We start from the raw sequence: 18001 nt of genomic DNA on the forward strand, positions 1-18001 counted from the left end.
AATCTCTTGTGCATGGTAAGATGCAAATGTGACACTTGCAGTTCTAGCATCCACCTTGAATAAAGGCAACCGTGGTCATTTCTCATGTTAGATGAACCACATTCTCTGAGGTTGATGAATAGTGATAAGCCAAATGAAATAACATTTGGACAAATCTGAATTTCACTTATGCAGAAAGGGATTGCAATATCCGCTTAATGGAATCTTGAAATGTACCATAAACTAAGTACAAGGTGTTTGCACATAGTCATAATTTGCCAATGTGAATATTCTGCTCTTCACACCTTCAATGGTTTGTTAAGGTATTTATCCAGTATGATTTGCGTGGGGGAAACTCCTGGTGCTGTCAGACAACTAACACTTTATGCTAATTCTTTGAGCTGATAGCGAATACATAGTTTAAATGAAATACTGTGTAAAACTGGAATCCTTAACAAGAAGTTTAGCCAGTGCGTATGTGTGAGTGTATTTTAGAAACAATGGCAAAAATCAGTGTTATTAATGGAAATTACATAATATTAATTCAAGGTTGTATAACTTGATGACAGTTACAACCCTTTAATTTTTGTGTAAAGCATCTTTGGTAATATTGAATTCCATTTTTGAATTACATTGGATGTATGATAAATGGTATATTTACAGATAAAAATCTTCAAATTAATTCTAATGGAATTGATTTTAATTTATAATTTATATTAATTTATAAATTTACAGGGGTTATCCCTAAGCAAGCTTCAAGAAATTAAGAGGGCCATGGAAATTTTGAACCTAAACATGGTTCATCAAGGTCCAGCAAAAACTCATGAAGAAGCTATTAGGAAGCATTATGAGTTTTGGGATACACAGCCAGTTCCAAAGCTAGGTGAATGTGATTTTAATTTTTATTTATTTATTATATTTTAAACCTTCAGTTTTTCTTTAATTTAATGTGAATATTTTTATAATTGTCAGTACATTTTTTTTTAATAAGAAAATATTTATATTTATGTGAATTGCCCCCTTTTTTTTTTATTCTTATTTTACCATTTCTGCCATTAAAGTGTTTGTAATAAACTACATGCAGTCCTTGGACTTAGGGCCAGTTATGTTCCTAGAAAAGGTATACTGTTGATTCTGGTTTTCCCATAGAAATAGCAATATCATAGGAGATTACTTTCTTGATCTTATGAGTCAACTATCAGTCATAATATAAAGTATGTGATAGTGCTCATTATAACTATTAATCATTATAACTGTCAATCTGCTATCACTAAGTGCTATCCACATTCCCTTCATTTCTGAAACTCATTACCTGGGTACCTGTTATCCATTTTTAAGAATAAAATAAAAGGCTCAAAAATCTCAGAAAAATATGGACATTTACATTGGAGTGGTTCAGCAAATCGGACTGGTAGTTGTAGTACAAATTGTATGTAGAAATGGAAGTGGAATCCAGTCAATATCATGCCATTAATGCAGGGAAGACTGTAAGCATATTTTTGAACACTTTCAGAATTCTTTTTGTGTATTAATGACATTACCGTTTCATTTTGTACAACAATTTTGATCTACATAAAATTATTCTTATTTTGCACAATAAGATAAAATTCTTATTTCTTTTTGTGTTGTGCTCTATTTATGCTGCTTGGTGAAATATAATAACAGCAAAAAAAAAAGTGTTGTCAGACCACTTTAGTAATAGTGTAGGTGGAAATTCAATAGTTATATATGTGCAGATAAAGAAATTGTAGATCACATATAGTGAAAACTTTAAATAATAAATTTTTATAAATTGAAGTGTGTGAACTGATTTAAAATTAGCTTAGCAGTTTTATGTTTTAATTCTTATGGTCAGTAAAAAAAATAAGAAACCAATCAAAATTTACCTTTGATGGCAAATTGTTTCCCAGTTGTCATTTATTATGCTAATGAAGCAATTCTAGTCACCATATTCATAATTACAGCAGACTCTTGATTTACTGGGATTGGATTAACCGGGACACTTCAAGACTCCAAAAAAAAAAAAACAAAAAAAAACAAAAAAAACCCAAAAATCGTAAAATTAAAGTAATAACTAGAATAGGTATAAACAGATGTTTTGCAAGTCGTAAATAAGCTACAAAAAGTAGCATTATAAGTCGTCATTGGGAGATTAGTGTACCTGTTACCTTGCAACCTCCACTGTCTTCATACCCACTGTTCAAAAAAAAAAAAAAAAAAAAAAAAAGAGAGAGACCAAATGTTTAGTTTTTTTTAGTGCCTAGCGTCGATTGTTGTGTTCTGTTGCACCGCAAAAGGACAAATTTTGTTTCATTATTTATGTCAGCGATGTTGGAACTTTTATTTTTTTTTATTGTAACTTTTTTTTTTTCGCAGAAATGATGTGCAAATGCAAGAGTTGTGCTTTCAATTAAACAAAAACTCGAAATTATTCAAATGTTTTAAAACAGTGCATCCATTAAATCTCTGAAGAATCATAATGTTGGTGACCAAACAATATGCAACATTGTAAAAAATAAAGGGAAGCTATTAGATTTAAATTCAACATTGTAAAAAATAAAGGGAAGCATCATATTGGACGTGCGAGTAGTGCATGGTAAGTTTTTTTTTTTTTTTTATCTATCGCCATACTTTTTACATAGGTTGCTGAACATTTTTTGATACAGTAACTCCCTGACTTAGCTTCAGACTAACGTTAACGTTATTTATATATTTTTTATATGACTGAAGTTTCAGTGAAGGGGACACATTTTACTATAATAACGTAAAAACCCACTGAATTCCAGCTATCGGCATTATTGCAAATGCAATAAGATCGAGTTTATTACCTGTTTATAATGAATTGCACCAACAGAAAAACCCAATAACCTGGAAAGTGCAAATTGTTTTTATTGCTTTATGTGGTAGTGACCTCCAGAAATGTGCTTTAGTAAAATGTGAGTGCCCCTGGAGTGATAATAGTGAGATTTTGCCTTAACCCTGTGAAGTTCTTTTCAGAAAATTTAATTTTGACTGTTATCATGTTGCTGACTAAGAGAATAAGTGACAGCGGTTCTATTAAATCTATCAAGAAAAGGAAAACGATCAAGTTGGATCAGAAAATTAAAATAATAAGGATGTATGAAAATGGCCAAACATTAACAAGTATTGTGCGGAATTCAGATTTGTCAGTGGCAATAGTGAACACAATAAAGGAGAAAGACAGAAGATGAGAAGCAGTGAAACGATCGGCACCAATGAAGTCATCCATAATAACCAAGGCTACGAAATACATATCAGTTTTTACAGTACAGTAACATGCCTTTTTTCTTCCTTTTATGTTTTCTTTTCTTATTTACAACTCCGGCTACTTCACTGCTGTCCCCAGATAAGGTTTTTAATTGAATTAATTAAAAATATATAACTTTTCTTCATTCTTCTGAGGATATTATGTGGTTTTTGTAATTTTGTCATATCAGGGATATAGTAGTAATATTTTATTAGTCATTTCCAAGTTATGTAAAACTCGACTTATGTAAGAAGTTCTGGAACATATCTCTTACAAAAGTTGGGGACTTACCGTATTTTTGGATTAACTGGAAAATTGATTATCCGGGAATTTTTTTTTACCATCTATCCCGGAAAATCGAGAGCCTTTTGTATTTTAAATTAAACAATATGTTTTTTAAGATAGTTTATTTACTAAAATGTTTCATCATTTTTAGGTACATTAACTATATGCATAATTGCCTATTGTCTTCGCCTTGTCTGTGTCCATCCACTCACATGTAATAGAGGGACTCTCAGTGGATGGATTTTCATGAAATTTTATATTTGGTTTATATAGAAAGATTTGTTGACCTGTGTCAAATTTAATTAAAATTGGACGTATAGAAATGTGGAAATTGTTATTTTTCTTTTTGATACCATTTGTATGGAAATAAAGATGAAATTCATAGATTAAATGTAGTTTTATATGTAGGACTTGTGAACGTTGTATTGCTTGAGAACATATATATATGTATATAGAGAGAGGATACAATTAATATTATAGTTATAATTAAACTGGATTGCTAAGTGCTGAGAACATAAAACACTACAATTTTATTGTGTTCTATAAAGTTATAAATTTAGTAATTAATTGATAGGAAGATAACTATATTTACTTTTCACTTCAAATTAATCACAGTAAAACAAAAAAAAAATTCAATTAATTTTAAGAAAAAATAGAATACTCCTGAAATGCACTGTGTATGTTGTCTAATTTGTAATGGAAATATGTTATTGGATGTTTAGACAATAAGAAAATTGTCTAATAAGAAAAAGTTCAATCAATATCACATTTTCAACATATTTCAGTGGTCCCTGGAAAGCTTTTAAGATCGATCATGGCCTTCCTTTCTCCCCCCCCACCCCGACCAGAGAAATCTATTCATATAATGAAAGGATATTTCAGTATAATTTGTGTAATACTCTTAGAATTAAAAAATTGGGTCAAGACGCCAAATTTTTAACCTATGTTCTGTTGGTCCTTGGAAAAATTTCAGGTTCGGTTATGATTTCACAGTCCTCATTCCTCCTCTCCCTATAAAAATTGGCATAAATGAAAATATGTTTTCACATTAATTGACACAAATTGCAGATTGGTACCAAATATTCAAAATACACTGAGTGATCACTGAATTATGACCACCTCTATGAAAACTGAATGCGACTCATTGACCATGTGAAGTACGAGAGTGCAGAATTAGTCAACATATATACATAGATAAGGTGTCAGTGGTTCAGTACGTAGTAAAATTCCAAATGCGATGGATAAAAGGAAGGATTTATCGGACTTTGATAAAGGACAGATTGTGGGTGCTCGACGAGGTGGTGCCTCGATTTCCTAAACGGCTGAACTGGTGCGGTATTGGAGAGCCGCCGTAGTTAAAGTGTACCAGGACTGGCATCAAAATGGTCAAACAACCACCCAACTGTAAAGGTCTTGATGTTAGAGGTGAGCAGCAGGTCTGAAGACTCGTACAGGCTAACAGGTGCAGCACTGTTGAAGAGTTGACTATCCAATACAACATGGGCCAATCTAGAAGAATATCTGCCATGACCATGCGTCTTACGCTCGCACATATGGGCTATACTAGTAGATAACCCCTATGGCATCCTTTTCTAACCAAGGTTCATCGTCGTAAAAGGCTCGCCTGGTGCAGAGAGCATGCAAGTTGGATGTTAGAAGACTGGAAGGTGTGCTGGTTGGATGAGTAACATTATTTACTCACATCGTGGATGGTCGTGTACGGATTTGGCATAAGCAACACGAGGCTCGGCGCCTCCGTAGCCAGGTGGGCAAGAGCAGCAGTGCGTAGCACAAGCTTCTTGATTAGACCGAGGTTTGAGTCCGTGCCCACCAAATACGGAGGAGGCAGAAAGGTCAGGGAATGACCACCGCATATCCCCCTGTACCAATATGGCCTTAGCTGCTAATGCTCCTAAAAAAAAACCAGATAACAAATAATAACACGAGGCTCTTCATCCATCATTCATGGTATCAAAAGTGCAGGCCAGTGGAGGCAGTTGTATGGTGTGGGGCATGTTTCACTGGCAGGAATTTCGACCCCTGGTGCATGTGGAAAAACGTATCACTAATCTCCGCTATCGTGAACTGCTTGCTGACTGTACAATCCGCTATGTTATACTTTTCCCCAATGGTGATGGTGTCTTCCAGGATGACATTTTTCCGAGCCATCTTACACTTGTTGTGCAGGAATGGTTTGAAGAACACAGTTCTGACTATTAGCATATCGATTGGCCTCTGAACTATCACTCAGTGTATATTCTGTTGGCCCCTGTGATGGGTCTAATTTTAATTCTGATTTCATAGCATTTCCTTCCCAGTTTTCCATACAGAAATATTACTAATAATATGGAAAAGGAGCTGTGATCCTTTTCAAAATTTCAGTGCTTCATAGAATTAGGCATCTTTGTAACAAATTTTAACATCGATGGATCGACTTATTTTGTTATTAATAATGAATTATTGCTATTTGCTATTGTGCCTGAAAGCAAGGATTTGATTTCATTTCTAAATTTAAAAAAAAGGAAAGATTTAAAAAAAGTGGCATCTATCAGATGCCATATTAGCAGCATAGGGTTAAACGGTAAAACTATGTTTTAGCAAATATAGGGTACTGTTGTGAGGTCTCACATAAATTCTGTTGGAAGAACTGGAGACCCATATATTATCATGCTTTCTGTTTGGAAAAGATATGTGGATGAAATTTTTGTAGTTATTCCAGTGGGTTATGAACAGTTGGTACTCCATTGAGAAGTAGCTTTGAAGGGACTACTCTACATAATTTCTTCAAAAGATGGTACTTGTGCATATGCCTGCTCTGGTAAGACTTCCTAATTTGGAATCTCCTCTTTTTGATACCTTCTGGGTTAAAATCTCTTTCTAGCCCATCTGTTGACTCATAGTGCAATGTTGGGTCAGTTTGGTGTGACATAAGCACTGGGAAAGCAAAATTTGAGACGTAGGAGTGTGTTTTAGGCCTAATGACCCTGATGTGTACAATGAACAACTGTACAGAGAAATAGAGTGGACCACTAAATCAGATTGCCTTACAACGGGGGATTTTAATTTCCCTGATATTGACTGGAACTTGTGGGTTGCTCACTCGCACACTAGCAAGGCTTTTGTGGATTTATTGGATGATTGTTTGCTACGGCAGCATGTTCGAGGGGCAACTAGAGGGGAATAATATAGTTGATCTGATTATCTGCAGATTCAAATAATCTGCAGATAAAGTGTGGGATTTACTCAAAATGTGGGATTTACTCAAAAGATGTAACTACCATCATAGGTAAAGGGAAGGGTTTTAGCTTTCATAAAAAGTGACTGGTCTCAGGCAATTTTTAAATCCAGTACAATGGGGCCAACTGATGATATTACCAACAGCAAATTCTAAATGGGAAGCATTCAAGGAAGTAATCTTGGAAACTACTAGGCCTTTTTCCCAACTAAGAAATACCGTTCAAGGTTTCGACCTAAATGGATGTCAGATGAACTATAGAGACTCGTGGCAGAGAAGAAAAATGCTTGGGATACATATAAATTTTCAGGTGACACAGAAAACTATGGTACATTTAAGCCCAGAGAAGACAGAGATGCTAGTCTGTAATCAAGTCACAAACGAGGTTAGGCAAGCAAAGGCAGATTATGAGAAATCTTTGGCAAAGGATGCAAAAAAACTTCAAATACTTTTTTACTTATGTAAACTCTAGAAGGAAGGGGATGAATCAGATTGGTCCCCTTGATGTCGATTGTTGATGATCCTGCTGAGGTAGCTTACAAACTGAATGAGTATTTTGCATCTACTTTCACACATGAGGAAGTCTGTAGGGAAGTGCAGGCGAAAAGCTTATCACACTCTAGCAGACAGCTAAAAGATTTTAAAATAAATGATAGTGAAGAGGAGGAGAAATTGTTGAAGTTGAACATAAGAAAGGCACCTGAGGTGGATGGGAGATAACCAGTTATATTAAAGGAGGCAGCAAAGGAAGTAAGCAATCCCTTAGCCATAACTATGTAGTAGTAGTGGCATGTGATGCAAGAAAGCAAGTGTATGAGCTTATGCAGCATCAGGCAAAAAAAAAATCACACCATTCCCTCCAAATGCCTGTCCAGTTCCTCCTTAAATTTATTTAACCTATCAACTTCCACAATGACAGATGGAAGTTTGTTCCAGCAATTAACTACCCACTGGCTAAAGGCAAATTTCCGCACATCTATTCTACATCTGTCTTTCCTTAGTTTGAATTTATGCCCCCTTAGGTTCGTAATCTGAACAAGTGGAAGGATCCCATCAGAATTCAGCGGCTCAACCCATTCAAGGCTTTATACATCTCAATCAGATCACTGCACAGGTGCCTAGTCTCTAGCCACTGCAATTTGCAGATTGTTGTTATTTGGTTTTCAGGAGCATTAGCGACTAAGGCCATATTGCTCTGGGATATGCGGTGGTCATTCCCTGACCTTTCCGCGTCCTCCGTATTTGGTGGTGACAGGCTCGAACTCCGGTCTAATCAAGAAGCGTGCGCTACGCACTGCTGCTCCTTCACACCTGGCTACGGAGGCGCCTGCAATTTGCAGAACTTAAGCCTCTCTTGGTAAGAGGATCCCTTCATTCCCCTCACCAATCTTGTTCCCCTTCTCTGTACACGCTCAAGCAAATCTACATCCTTCCTAAAATGAGGACTCCAGACCTGTACGCAGTACTCAAGGCATGGCCTGACCATTGCCTTATACAGAGGGACAATCACCTCGTTTTCCCTGCTAGCAAAATTCCTATATATCATTGACAAAATCCCATGACCTGCCCTGGCAGCCTCTCTGCATTGCTTCAGAAAACTTCATATCTGACTGCACAATTACTCCAAGGTCTTTTTCATTTTTTGTTAAGTGTAGTACCACACAGTTGGTATGTTTCTCTGGGGTTATTTCTACCCATATGCAGTACTTTGCATTTGTTAAGGTTAAACTTCAGTTGCCACTTCTTAGCCCATCTGCCCAAATTTTCTAGATCCTGTTGCAGTAGCACACTGCTCTTACTGTCATTAACAACCCTGCCAACCTTTGTATCATCTGCACTCTTCGACACTAAGCATGATATATCTTCATCAATATCATTGATAAATATACAAAACAACAGTGGACCCAACACCGAACCCTGTGGGACTCCACTAATAACATTAGTCCACGAAGAACAGCACCCATTGATTACCAGCCTCTGTATTCTCCCGCTCAACCATCCTTTTATCCATTGTAGCAACTTGCCCTTAATACCATTCTGCTCCAATTTGTACAGTAGTCTTCCATGCGCAAAAGTGTCAAAAGCTTTCCTCAAATCCAAATATATGATATCAAAATTATTTTTTGCATCCAGTTCCTTTATAACCACATCATAATATCCTATCGAATTTGTCAGACAAGACTTTCCCTTAACAAACCCATGCTGTGTCTGAATTATTGCTGCAGTCTTGTCTAGATGATCCTGCAATGCATCTTTAACCAGTGACTCCATTATTTTACCCAGAACAGAAGTTAAACTAACTGGTCTGTAATTACTCGTGTCACCCTTCGATCCCCCTTTGTGAATTGGGGGTACATTTGCACATCTCCAGTCCGTGGGGCCTCCCCTGAGTCCGAGGATGCTCTCATAATTATGGTTAAGTTTGCTTAGTTGCTTTGCCACCTGCTTTAATATAACTGGATAGATCCCATCCACCCCAGATGCCTTTCTTATGTTGAACTTCAACAATTTTTCCTCCACTTTGCTCTCAGTTATTACAAAATCATTAAGCACCCTGCTACAATTTGATAACCTTCTGCCATTTTCAAACCTTAATAACTCCTCAGGTGTGAATGTAGATGCAAAATACTCATTCAGTTTGTTTGCTATCTGAGCAGGATCATCAACACTCGAACCATTGATATCAAGTGGACCAATCAGATTCATCCCCTTCCTTTTAGAGTTTATATAAGTAAAGAAATCCTTGCTGTTTTTCTTAGCATCTTTTGCCAAAGATTTCTCGTAATCTGCCTTCGCCTGCCTAACCTCCTTTGTGACCTGATTACAGACTGCTTATATCTGCGGCGCCTCCGTAGCCAGGTGGGAAGGAGCAACAGTGCGTAGCACACGCTTCTTGATTAGACCGGGGTTCGAGCCCGTCACCACCAAATACGGAGGATGCGGAAAGGTCAGCGAATGACCACCGCATATTCCCGGAGCAATATGGCCTTAGTTGCTAATGCTCCTAAAAACCAAACAACAAACAACAGCTTATATTTGCCTAGGCTTCTGAGTCGCTTGATAATTTATATGCATCCTATGCATTTTTTTTCTCTGTCACGAGTCTCATTAGTTCATTTGATAACCATTTAGGCCTAAACCTTGAACAATATTTCTTAATAGGTATGAGGTATATTGAGGGTCTAGCGGCTCCTGGGATTTCTCCCATCTCCGCGAATGTTCTATGTATCAGTGACAGTACCCTGTCAAAGCCAGAGATTTAGAAGTGTGTGGGTCATGAGTAGTGTTATATGTTGTGCCCATTGTTTATGCGGCTTATTGGCCGCCAGGCCCCTAATGGGACCAGACGTTGCCCATACCTCGCCACGTGGAGGCTAGCCGGGTGTTACCATTGAGTCAATTGTACTCTGGCAGGTCCTGCCACTTAATAGGTATGAAACTTTTAGTAGCATCAACGATTAATTCCTTGAATGCTTCCCACTTAGAATTTACTGTGTTTAACATTGCCAGTTGATCCCGCTGTACAGAATTTAAAAACTGTCTGAGACCACTGTACTCACCTTTACGGAATCAAAAACCCTTTCCTTTACCCCTGATGGTAATTATATCTTTAAGTAAATCTCACATCAGTACACTGCGATCACTGCCACCTAGTAGTTCCTTTATCTGCAAATTCTTAATACACGAATGATCACTGCTGATAACCAGATCAAGAGTATTACCCTCTCTGGTTGCCTCTTGAACATGCTGCTGCTGCAGTGAGCATCCTTGGATTCAAGGGAGGTCCCTGCAGACTAGAGATGTGCAAATGTGTCCCCAATTCACAAAGAGGGATTAAAGGGTGAAACAAGCAATTACAGACCTATTAGTTTAACTTCTCTTCCGGGAGAATAATGGAGTCACTGGATAAAGAAGTACTGCAGAATCATCTAGACAAGACTGCAGTTATAGTTCAGACACAGAATGGGTTTGTTAAGGGGAAGTCTTGTCTGACCAGTTTGATTGGATACTATAATGTGGTCACAAAGGAACTGGATGCAAAAAATGATTTTGATATCATATACTTGGATTTTAGGAAAGCTTTTGATACTATTGCACATGGAAGACTACTGTGCAAATTGGAGCAGTATGGTATTAATGGCATGGATAAAGGGATGGTTGACTGGGAGAAGACAGAGAGTAGTAATCAATGGACACTATTCTTCGAGGACTAGTGTTATTGGTGGGGTCCTTTAGGGTTTGGTTTTGGGCCCATTGTTGTTTTCTGTATTTATCACTGATATTGATGAAGGCATATCAGGGTTAATGTCCAAGTTTGCAGATGATACAAAGGTTGTCAAGGTTGTTAATGACAGTACCCTATTGCAACAGGATCTAGAAACGCTGAGCAGATGGGCTGAGATGAGAGGTGGCAACTGAAGTTTAACATTGACAAATGTAAAGTACTGCATATTGGGTAGTAGTAATCCCAGAGTAACATACCAACTGTGTGGTACTACACTCAGTGTAGTGGAGAATGAAAAAGACCTGGAGATAATTTTGCAGTCAAATATGAAGTTTTCTGAGCAGTGCAGATAGGCCGCAAAGGTAGCTTTTGGTGTCTTGTCAATGATATACAGAAAGTTTGCTAGCAGGGATAAGGAGGTGATTATCCACTTGTATAAGGTAGTGGTCAGGCCACACCTTGATTACTGCATACAGGTCGGGAGGCCTCATTTTTAGAAGGATGTAGAGCTGCTGGAATGAGTACAGAGAAGGGAAATGAGACTAGTGAATGCAACAAAAGGTTGCTGTTACCAAGAAAGGTTTAAGTTCTGCAAATTGCAGCATCTGGAGATTAGGCACCTGAGAGGTGATTCGATTGATGTATTATTAATTATTATTATTATTAGCTATATGGTGCAAGGAAGCCTGAGGCTTATGCTGCACAAGCCAAAAAATTCCCATATTACCCTGAGAGAGAGACAAAAGTAGTAGGGAATCACCAAGAAGAGAAGAGAAGAATGATGATATCCAGCTCAGGACCCTGGGTATGTGAATCCCATACTCACCAGATGTGAGCCCCTGGTAAGGCCTTGAATGGTTTGAGTCGGCTCAGTGCTGATGGGATTCTTCCTGTTGCTCATATTACTCACCAAAGGGGACATAAATTCAAATTGAGGAAAGACAATTGTAGAATAGATGTTTGGAAATTTGCATTTAACAAACGGGTGGTTGATTGTTGGAACAAGTTTCCATCTGTTGTTTCCATCTGTGGTGGTCAACAACTTAAATAAGTTCAAGACAGAACTAGACAAGTATTTGGAGTGAATGGAGGATGATATGGGAAGTTTTTTTTTTTTTTTTTTGGCTGATGCTATATAAGCTTGCTCTCTTGCATCATATGCCTCTAATAATGCTAATCACTTGGAACTCTTTGACTTCCTTTCTCTGAAACTTGATTTTATTCGGAGAACTTTTCTAACAGTGTGAGAATTTTTCTTATTGAGTTTAATGTATGCCCAGTTCACATAAACAGGTAAGCCCTTCCAACTAATTTAGAGAGTAACTCTAGTGATTTTTCACCTATCTTTATTATTATTATTTATTATTATTTTTTTTTTTTATAAAACCCGAAACATGAGAGGTATTAGAACCTATAGTACTTAGTAACGTTCTTGGGTTGGAGGTTGAGAAGATGAAAGAAGATATTTGTTGACATTCGACTTGAACTTCTGTAGATTACAATTTTCAGGAAATACATGTGAAGGAAGGTTGTTCCAGAAAATGGCAGTTGAATGAATAAACGAGGAAGATGAAAAGTTGGTTTGAAGTTGGACAGTAAATGGATGTTGGCTGGTGGCGGCACGTGTTCGGACTGTTTTGAAAGAGAGAGCTGGAATTATAGAAGCCAATTCAGAAGAACAGTGCCCATGGAAGTATCTGTAGAAAAGGCATGCAGCAGAAACAGTATGTCTATGAGACAGCGAGTGGAGAGACTCTGTTAGAGATGAGTCATTAATTAACCTAACTGCCCTCTTCTCAATGGAATCTAGAAGCCTGAGTGAGGTTTTGTCCCAGATGTGGGACCAATATTCCATGGTAGGGCAAATTTGCTATTTGTACAGAGTGAACAGCAGTTTGGAAGAAAAGTATTGCCAAGAGCGAAAGAAAAAACCAAGTTTTTTTGATTCAGAGGAAGCAATATTTGTAATGTTCTTGTGCCAGGAGAGATTAGAAGTCAGGGTAATCCCCAAAAGAGATATATCATCTTGCCTAGAAATCGGAGTGTCACCAAAGAAAGATAAGCATAGGAGCAGAAGAATCCTTTTTGCGAGATATAAGACAAGACTGAGTTTTAGAAGGATTGAAATCAACTAAGTTGTCTTTGCCCCACTGGAGATTGGCATTTAAGGTATTGGTAGCAGATATTCAAGAAGTTGAAGCTGATTGAGCAGGGCAAGGTTTCTCAAAATTGAAAGTGGAATGCAATGTGCTACCATCGGCAAAACTATGGATAGGATTTCCAGTCAATGGAAGAAGGTCATTAATATAAAAGAAGAAAAAGTGGGGGAATGAATTGAACCTTGGGGAAACCAGCATTAGTGGAGAAGTTAGAAGACAGAGAGCCATCTACCATCACCCTCAGTGAACGATCAGAAAGAAAACTGGATTATCAGTTACAAAAAACAGTTGGCAAACAGTAAGATGGAAGCTTGTTTAGAAGACCTTTATGCCAAACACGATTGAAAGCCTTTGAGATGTCAAGAGTAACTGCTTGTGTTTCACTGAACTTTTCCATTGAATTTGTCCATAAATGGGTAACATAAGCCAGAATATCACCAGTGGATTGACGCTGATGGAATCCATACTGGCGATTGTTGATCAGGTGGAAGATTTCTAAGTAGTTTGAGTTGGCGGTTAATTGATTTCTCCATTAATTTAGAAAGAGTAGAAGTAATTGCAATGGGACAATAATTTGATGGGAGGGATTTGTCACCCTTTTTAGGAACTGGCTGGATATGAGCAAATTTCCAAGCAGAAGGAAAAACACCTTTGGAATAGGAAAGTGAAAGAAAGGCAGCAAAGAACAGGAGTAAGTTCCTGAAGTGTAGCCATAAATAGTTTGTGTTTGGCATTCACCAAATTGAACCATTTGGTGGTTCAATTCCTTTAAAATTGTATAATTTCGATATTAAATTGCTTAACCTACCACATGATATAATAGTGTAGTGTCTATCAATTCATTAACATAATAATGAACAATCACATTGACCCTTCTCTTCCAAGTAATTAGATTTTAATATACCCAACTGTAGCTAGCTTCAATGTTCTGGTTATATGGTTCCAGCTGGTCGAGATACTGAGGTTTTTGTAATTTCTAATTACCTCACATTTTGTTCATTTACCTACCAGAAAACTGAACTTTACACCCAAAACACTCTTGCTCTTTTTCTTATTTTTCTTACCAACAACCCATCAAAGTACATGGCCATTAATGTCCTAAGATCAAAGTCCAAGTGCTAAGATTAAGGAAAGGAAGAATGGAAAAAGAATTAAATTAAAATTTTTGAAGAATTAGTATTGTTATTATTCTTTTTTTTGTCTTGGCTAACTCTGAATAAAGAAAAGTTTATTTTAGTTCTAATTATAGGAAACTATATGCCTCTGACTCCTATATTTTTAAATATTTTCACAGGAAGTCAAATTTAACTTTATATTGCAGTGTTTCTTAATTCATTTTTAAAGTTTAACTCAGCTGCATATCCAACTAGAGTTCGGAACAGTTTGATAATCTAGAAATTCCCGAAGTCCTATTTCTTGGCAATACAAAAAAAAAAAAAAAAAAAAAAGAAAGAAAGGAAAAAAAAAAAAAGTCACATAGTTAAAATAGTCGAACTGTCACAAAGCTTATCCCAAAGGAACATTGTTAAAATTTTGAGACATATATCACTCTTCAGCTGTTTAAGGGAGAATGCATGCAGAGAAAAGGATTCAGTCCTTAAGAACACAAGGATGGAATGAACTTTTGCCTCGTGTCTGCCATTGCAATGTGGATCTGATTATATACTGTAAGATAATTATAGTGTAAAAGAGAACAGACATTGAAATTAGTATTTGCAAAAGATCAGAAATTTGATCTTGTATAATGAGGAAATGAACTGTCTAGAAAAACCCTAATAGCAAAAACCAGGCAAGTAACTTAGCTCCAAGGTGAGTAGAAGCAGATAGAGGAATGCTTAAGTCACCACATATAAATGTTAAGAATGTAACATTAGTATGAATTGTAATATAAACTGAAGATGATAATCTTTATATGAGACTGACAGAAAATGAGCATTAATAATACTCATCAACTGGCATAAAATGCAGATTGAAATTTAATAGTTATTGCTTCAAAGGAGTCCAAATTAACAATTTGAATAATTTTCAGTGAGTATTTCAGCAGAATGAGAATTCCACCTGCTCTTCCAGATTTTCACTAAATAAATAAATAAATAAATAAATTTTCTGTTTATACTCCGGCATGACAGCCAAGTCAGTAGAGTTTACAATAAATTGTCAATACAAATATTTATCGTATTTAGTGGTCATGGGCTTGAACCGTGGTCCACTCAAGGAATGCATGCTATGCACTTTCACTCCTGACCACTCGGCTACGTCAGGCCTAGTTTACATACTGAGAAAATCGAATAATAATCAGGATTAAGAGATCTTTAGTGTTATCAGCTGTGAATAACATTTACCAGCAGTAAATAAACTTGAATATATAGGAATTATAAGCATTGATCAGAATCTAGCCATTCGGATTATTGCCATTTTGCTGTTTTATGATCAGTGTGTGTGCCAATAAAAGAATTACTATATAATTTACCATGTTATTATAGATTTATTAGTTAATGAAGATGTATGTTTATGAACTGTCCATTGTAATATATTGTTTTGTCATGTATTTGTTGTGCACTCTGTAAATTTGTTAATTCTTTAGAAGAGAAAGTGACAACAAATGAAGCAATTGAAGACGATAAGCTAAATGATGAAATCAGAAAAGAACCATATTCTCTTCCTCAAGGATTTAAATGGGATACCCTGGATATTAATGATCCATTGGTGGTTAGTATTCTAATTGTGATTTTTAAAGAACTAGTTTACTTAGAAGTAAAATTTCATATGATGGAAACTTTCTGTAGTTTCCATCATATGTATTGAAATATTATGAATTCATGCCTCATAACTATTACAGATACATGGACACAATGGACCTTATTTTAACTGGCATTAACTCAACTGCCTCAGCAACTTAACTACTCTCTTTCCGTGAAATCCCTTCTTCTAGGTCAGACATTTGAAAATTTAACCAATTATGATAAAACAGTTTTCTGATTTAAAATTTAAATTTGATTATAATTATATGATATTTTTAATGTGTAGGATTTAGGGCTAAAAAAGCAGACTGCAGGGAAGAGTTTGCTGTCATATAAGTTTGTGCATTAGCATAATTTTTATACACAGTAAACCAACATTATATAACATCTTATACGTATTGTGAATTCCCTCACAAGTTACCTATCTCATTATACCTTGAATAAGTAACACTTCCCCAGTAGAGAAGACTATTGTTACTTATTCGCATTGAGCATCACCATGCAGACTGGCATTTCAGAGCTCTTTGGCTCCTCATCGGTGAGTGGTAGGTACCCCAATGGTATAAAAGCTGACAACCCAGTTGTGAATTGATTTCACAATATGAGAGATGCCAAAGTGGGTTGTAGTTTAAAAAAAAAAAAAAAAAAATCTCTGTCAATGGTGTTTTTGAGTAATTTATGTAATCTCCAAATGAATTTGCCTAACTGGTTTCTTATACTTCTTGCTTTATTTATTCTGCTGTTTATTTTCTTGTCTTTTCTTCATCAAAAGCTGCTCCTAAATACACAGAATTATTAACTTTTTTCAGTTTTTGGTTATTTAGTATATAATCTAAATTTTCTTTCTCTCTTTTAACATTCATAACTTTTGTTTTTGTTTAACTGATTTTCATGCCAAATTCTCTATAACCTTTATCTAATTTATTTAGATTTCTTGAAGAACTTGTAAGTTACCATTTAAAAGCACAATATCATCTGCATATAACAAGTTTTGCAGGTCTCTTAAAGTCCTGTTAGCATCAGAAATGCCATTTAAATTGAGCAAAATTCTTTTTTTTTTTTTTTTTTTTGGTTCTAAGTAATAATTACAAAAGAATTCCAATTAACTCAATAATCTTGCATAGGTATGACACCATTTCAAACCCATCTTGGTAGTTTTTAAGTCTAAGAAAAGAGATTCTAATCAGATTGGTAATACAGAAACAAAAAAACATTTAGATAATTTTGAATTATTCAATTATTATTATATAAGAATAAAATACAATATTACAACCAAAAAATCCAAAAGTGTATTCAAAACAGTATCATTATTGGAATTTTTTGTAATTATTACTTACAATTAATACATGAAGAATTTTGCCCAGTATTTATGTGGTGAGAAGGGTTTAATTTTAATTTGATTCGATGGTAAATTTGAATGTATGCCTTTCATATTTAAATTTAAAGCAAGAAGATTTACATATTTAATGGTTCTTAGCAGTTCCAAAAGCTTTTCAATTGTAGTCCATTTTAATACCTTTTTATACCTCTTATTTTTAGCACTAATTACCATTTTTAATATATTCAGTACAGTATTGACAGTCACTTTTAATCTCAGATCCTCTGTATATTCTTGTCTTCAATTAGCTGTTTAAATCCTTTCTATAATGATATAGTCAGTTAAGATTTTCTTGTTTCCATTATGCTCCCCATACTTTAAATATGTGATTATCTTATGCTGAAATACATACCATGTTTATAATTAAGAGTGCATGGCTTGTGCAAAATTCTAGTAGCCTTTTTTAACTGGTGAAGCTGTTCAGTATGAATTCCAAAAAACTGAGTTCAGGCAGAACTCGAAAGAAAATTCTGTGCAAGACCTCCTTGTTCTGAGGCCTGTCTATTAAAATCAAATTGTGTGATTATATTTCTGTTCATATGCTTTGCATGGGGTGTATAAGACTTGAAATATTAAAAAAAATACTTCTTTTCAGCATAAAGAAGAAGAGGGGAGGAAGAACAAATTAAATGTAATAATGCAGAAATGTTCAAATGACAGAATATGCGAAATGGCACAAGCAAGAGAAGTGGGAATGAGATGAGATGAGACGTGAACTTAAATGAGACATG

At 35.7% G+C, this 18001-nt stretch overlaps 1 protein-coding gene across 1 annotated transcript in view; it reads left to right on the forward strand.

The window, feature by feature from the left end:
- Window positions 1-18001, forward strand: part of Nmt (N-myristoyl transferase) — a 128084-nt gene that overhangs the window by 58018 nt on the left and 52065 nt on the right. Inside the window, exons 3-4 of the mRNA XM_090383529.1 lie at window positions 715-862; window positions 15736-15860. Coding sequence (XP_090239655.1) covers window positions 715-862; window positions 15736-15860 — 273 coding nt within the window. The remainder of the gene's footprint in view (window positions 1-714; window positions 863-15735; window positions 15861-18001) is intronic.

This window comes from Mastigoproctus giganteus, chromosome 10, assembly GCF_048544385.1.
Source record: "Mastigoproctus giganteus isolate SK-2022 chromosome 10, ASM4854438v1, whole genome shotgun sequence".
In the NCBI taxonomy this organism is placed as follows: domain Eukaryota; kingdom Metazoa; phylum Arthropoda; class Arachnida; order Uropygi; family Thelyphonidae; genus Mastigoproctus; species Mastigoproctus giganteus.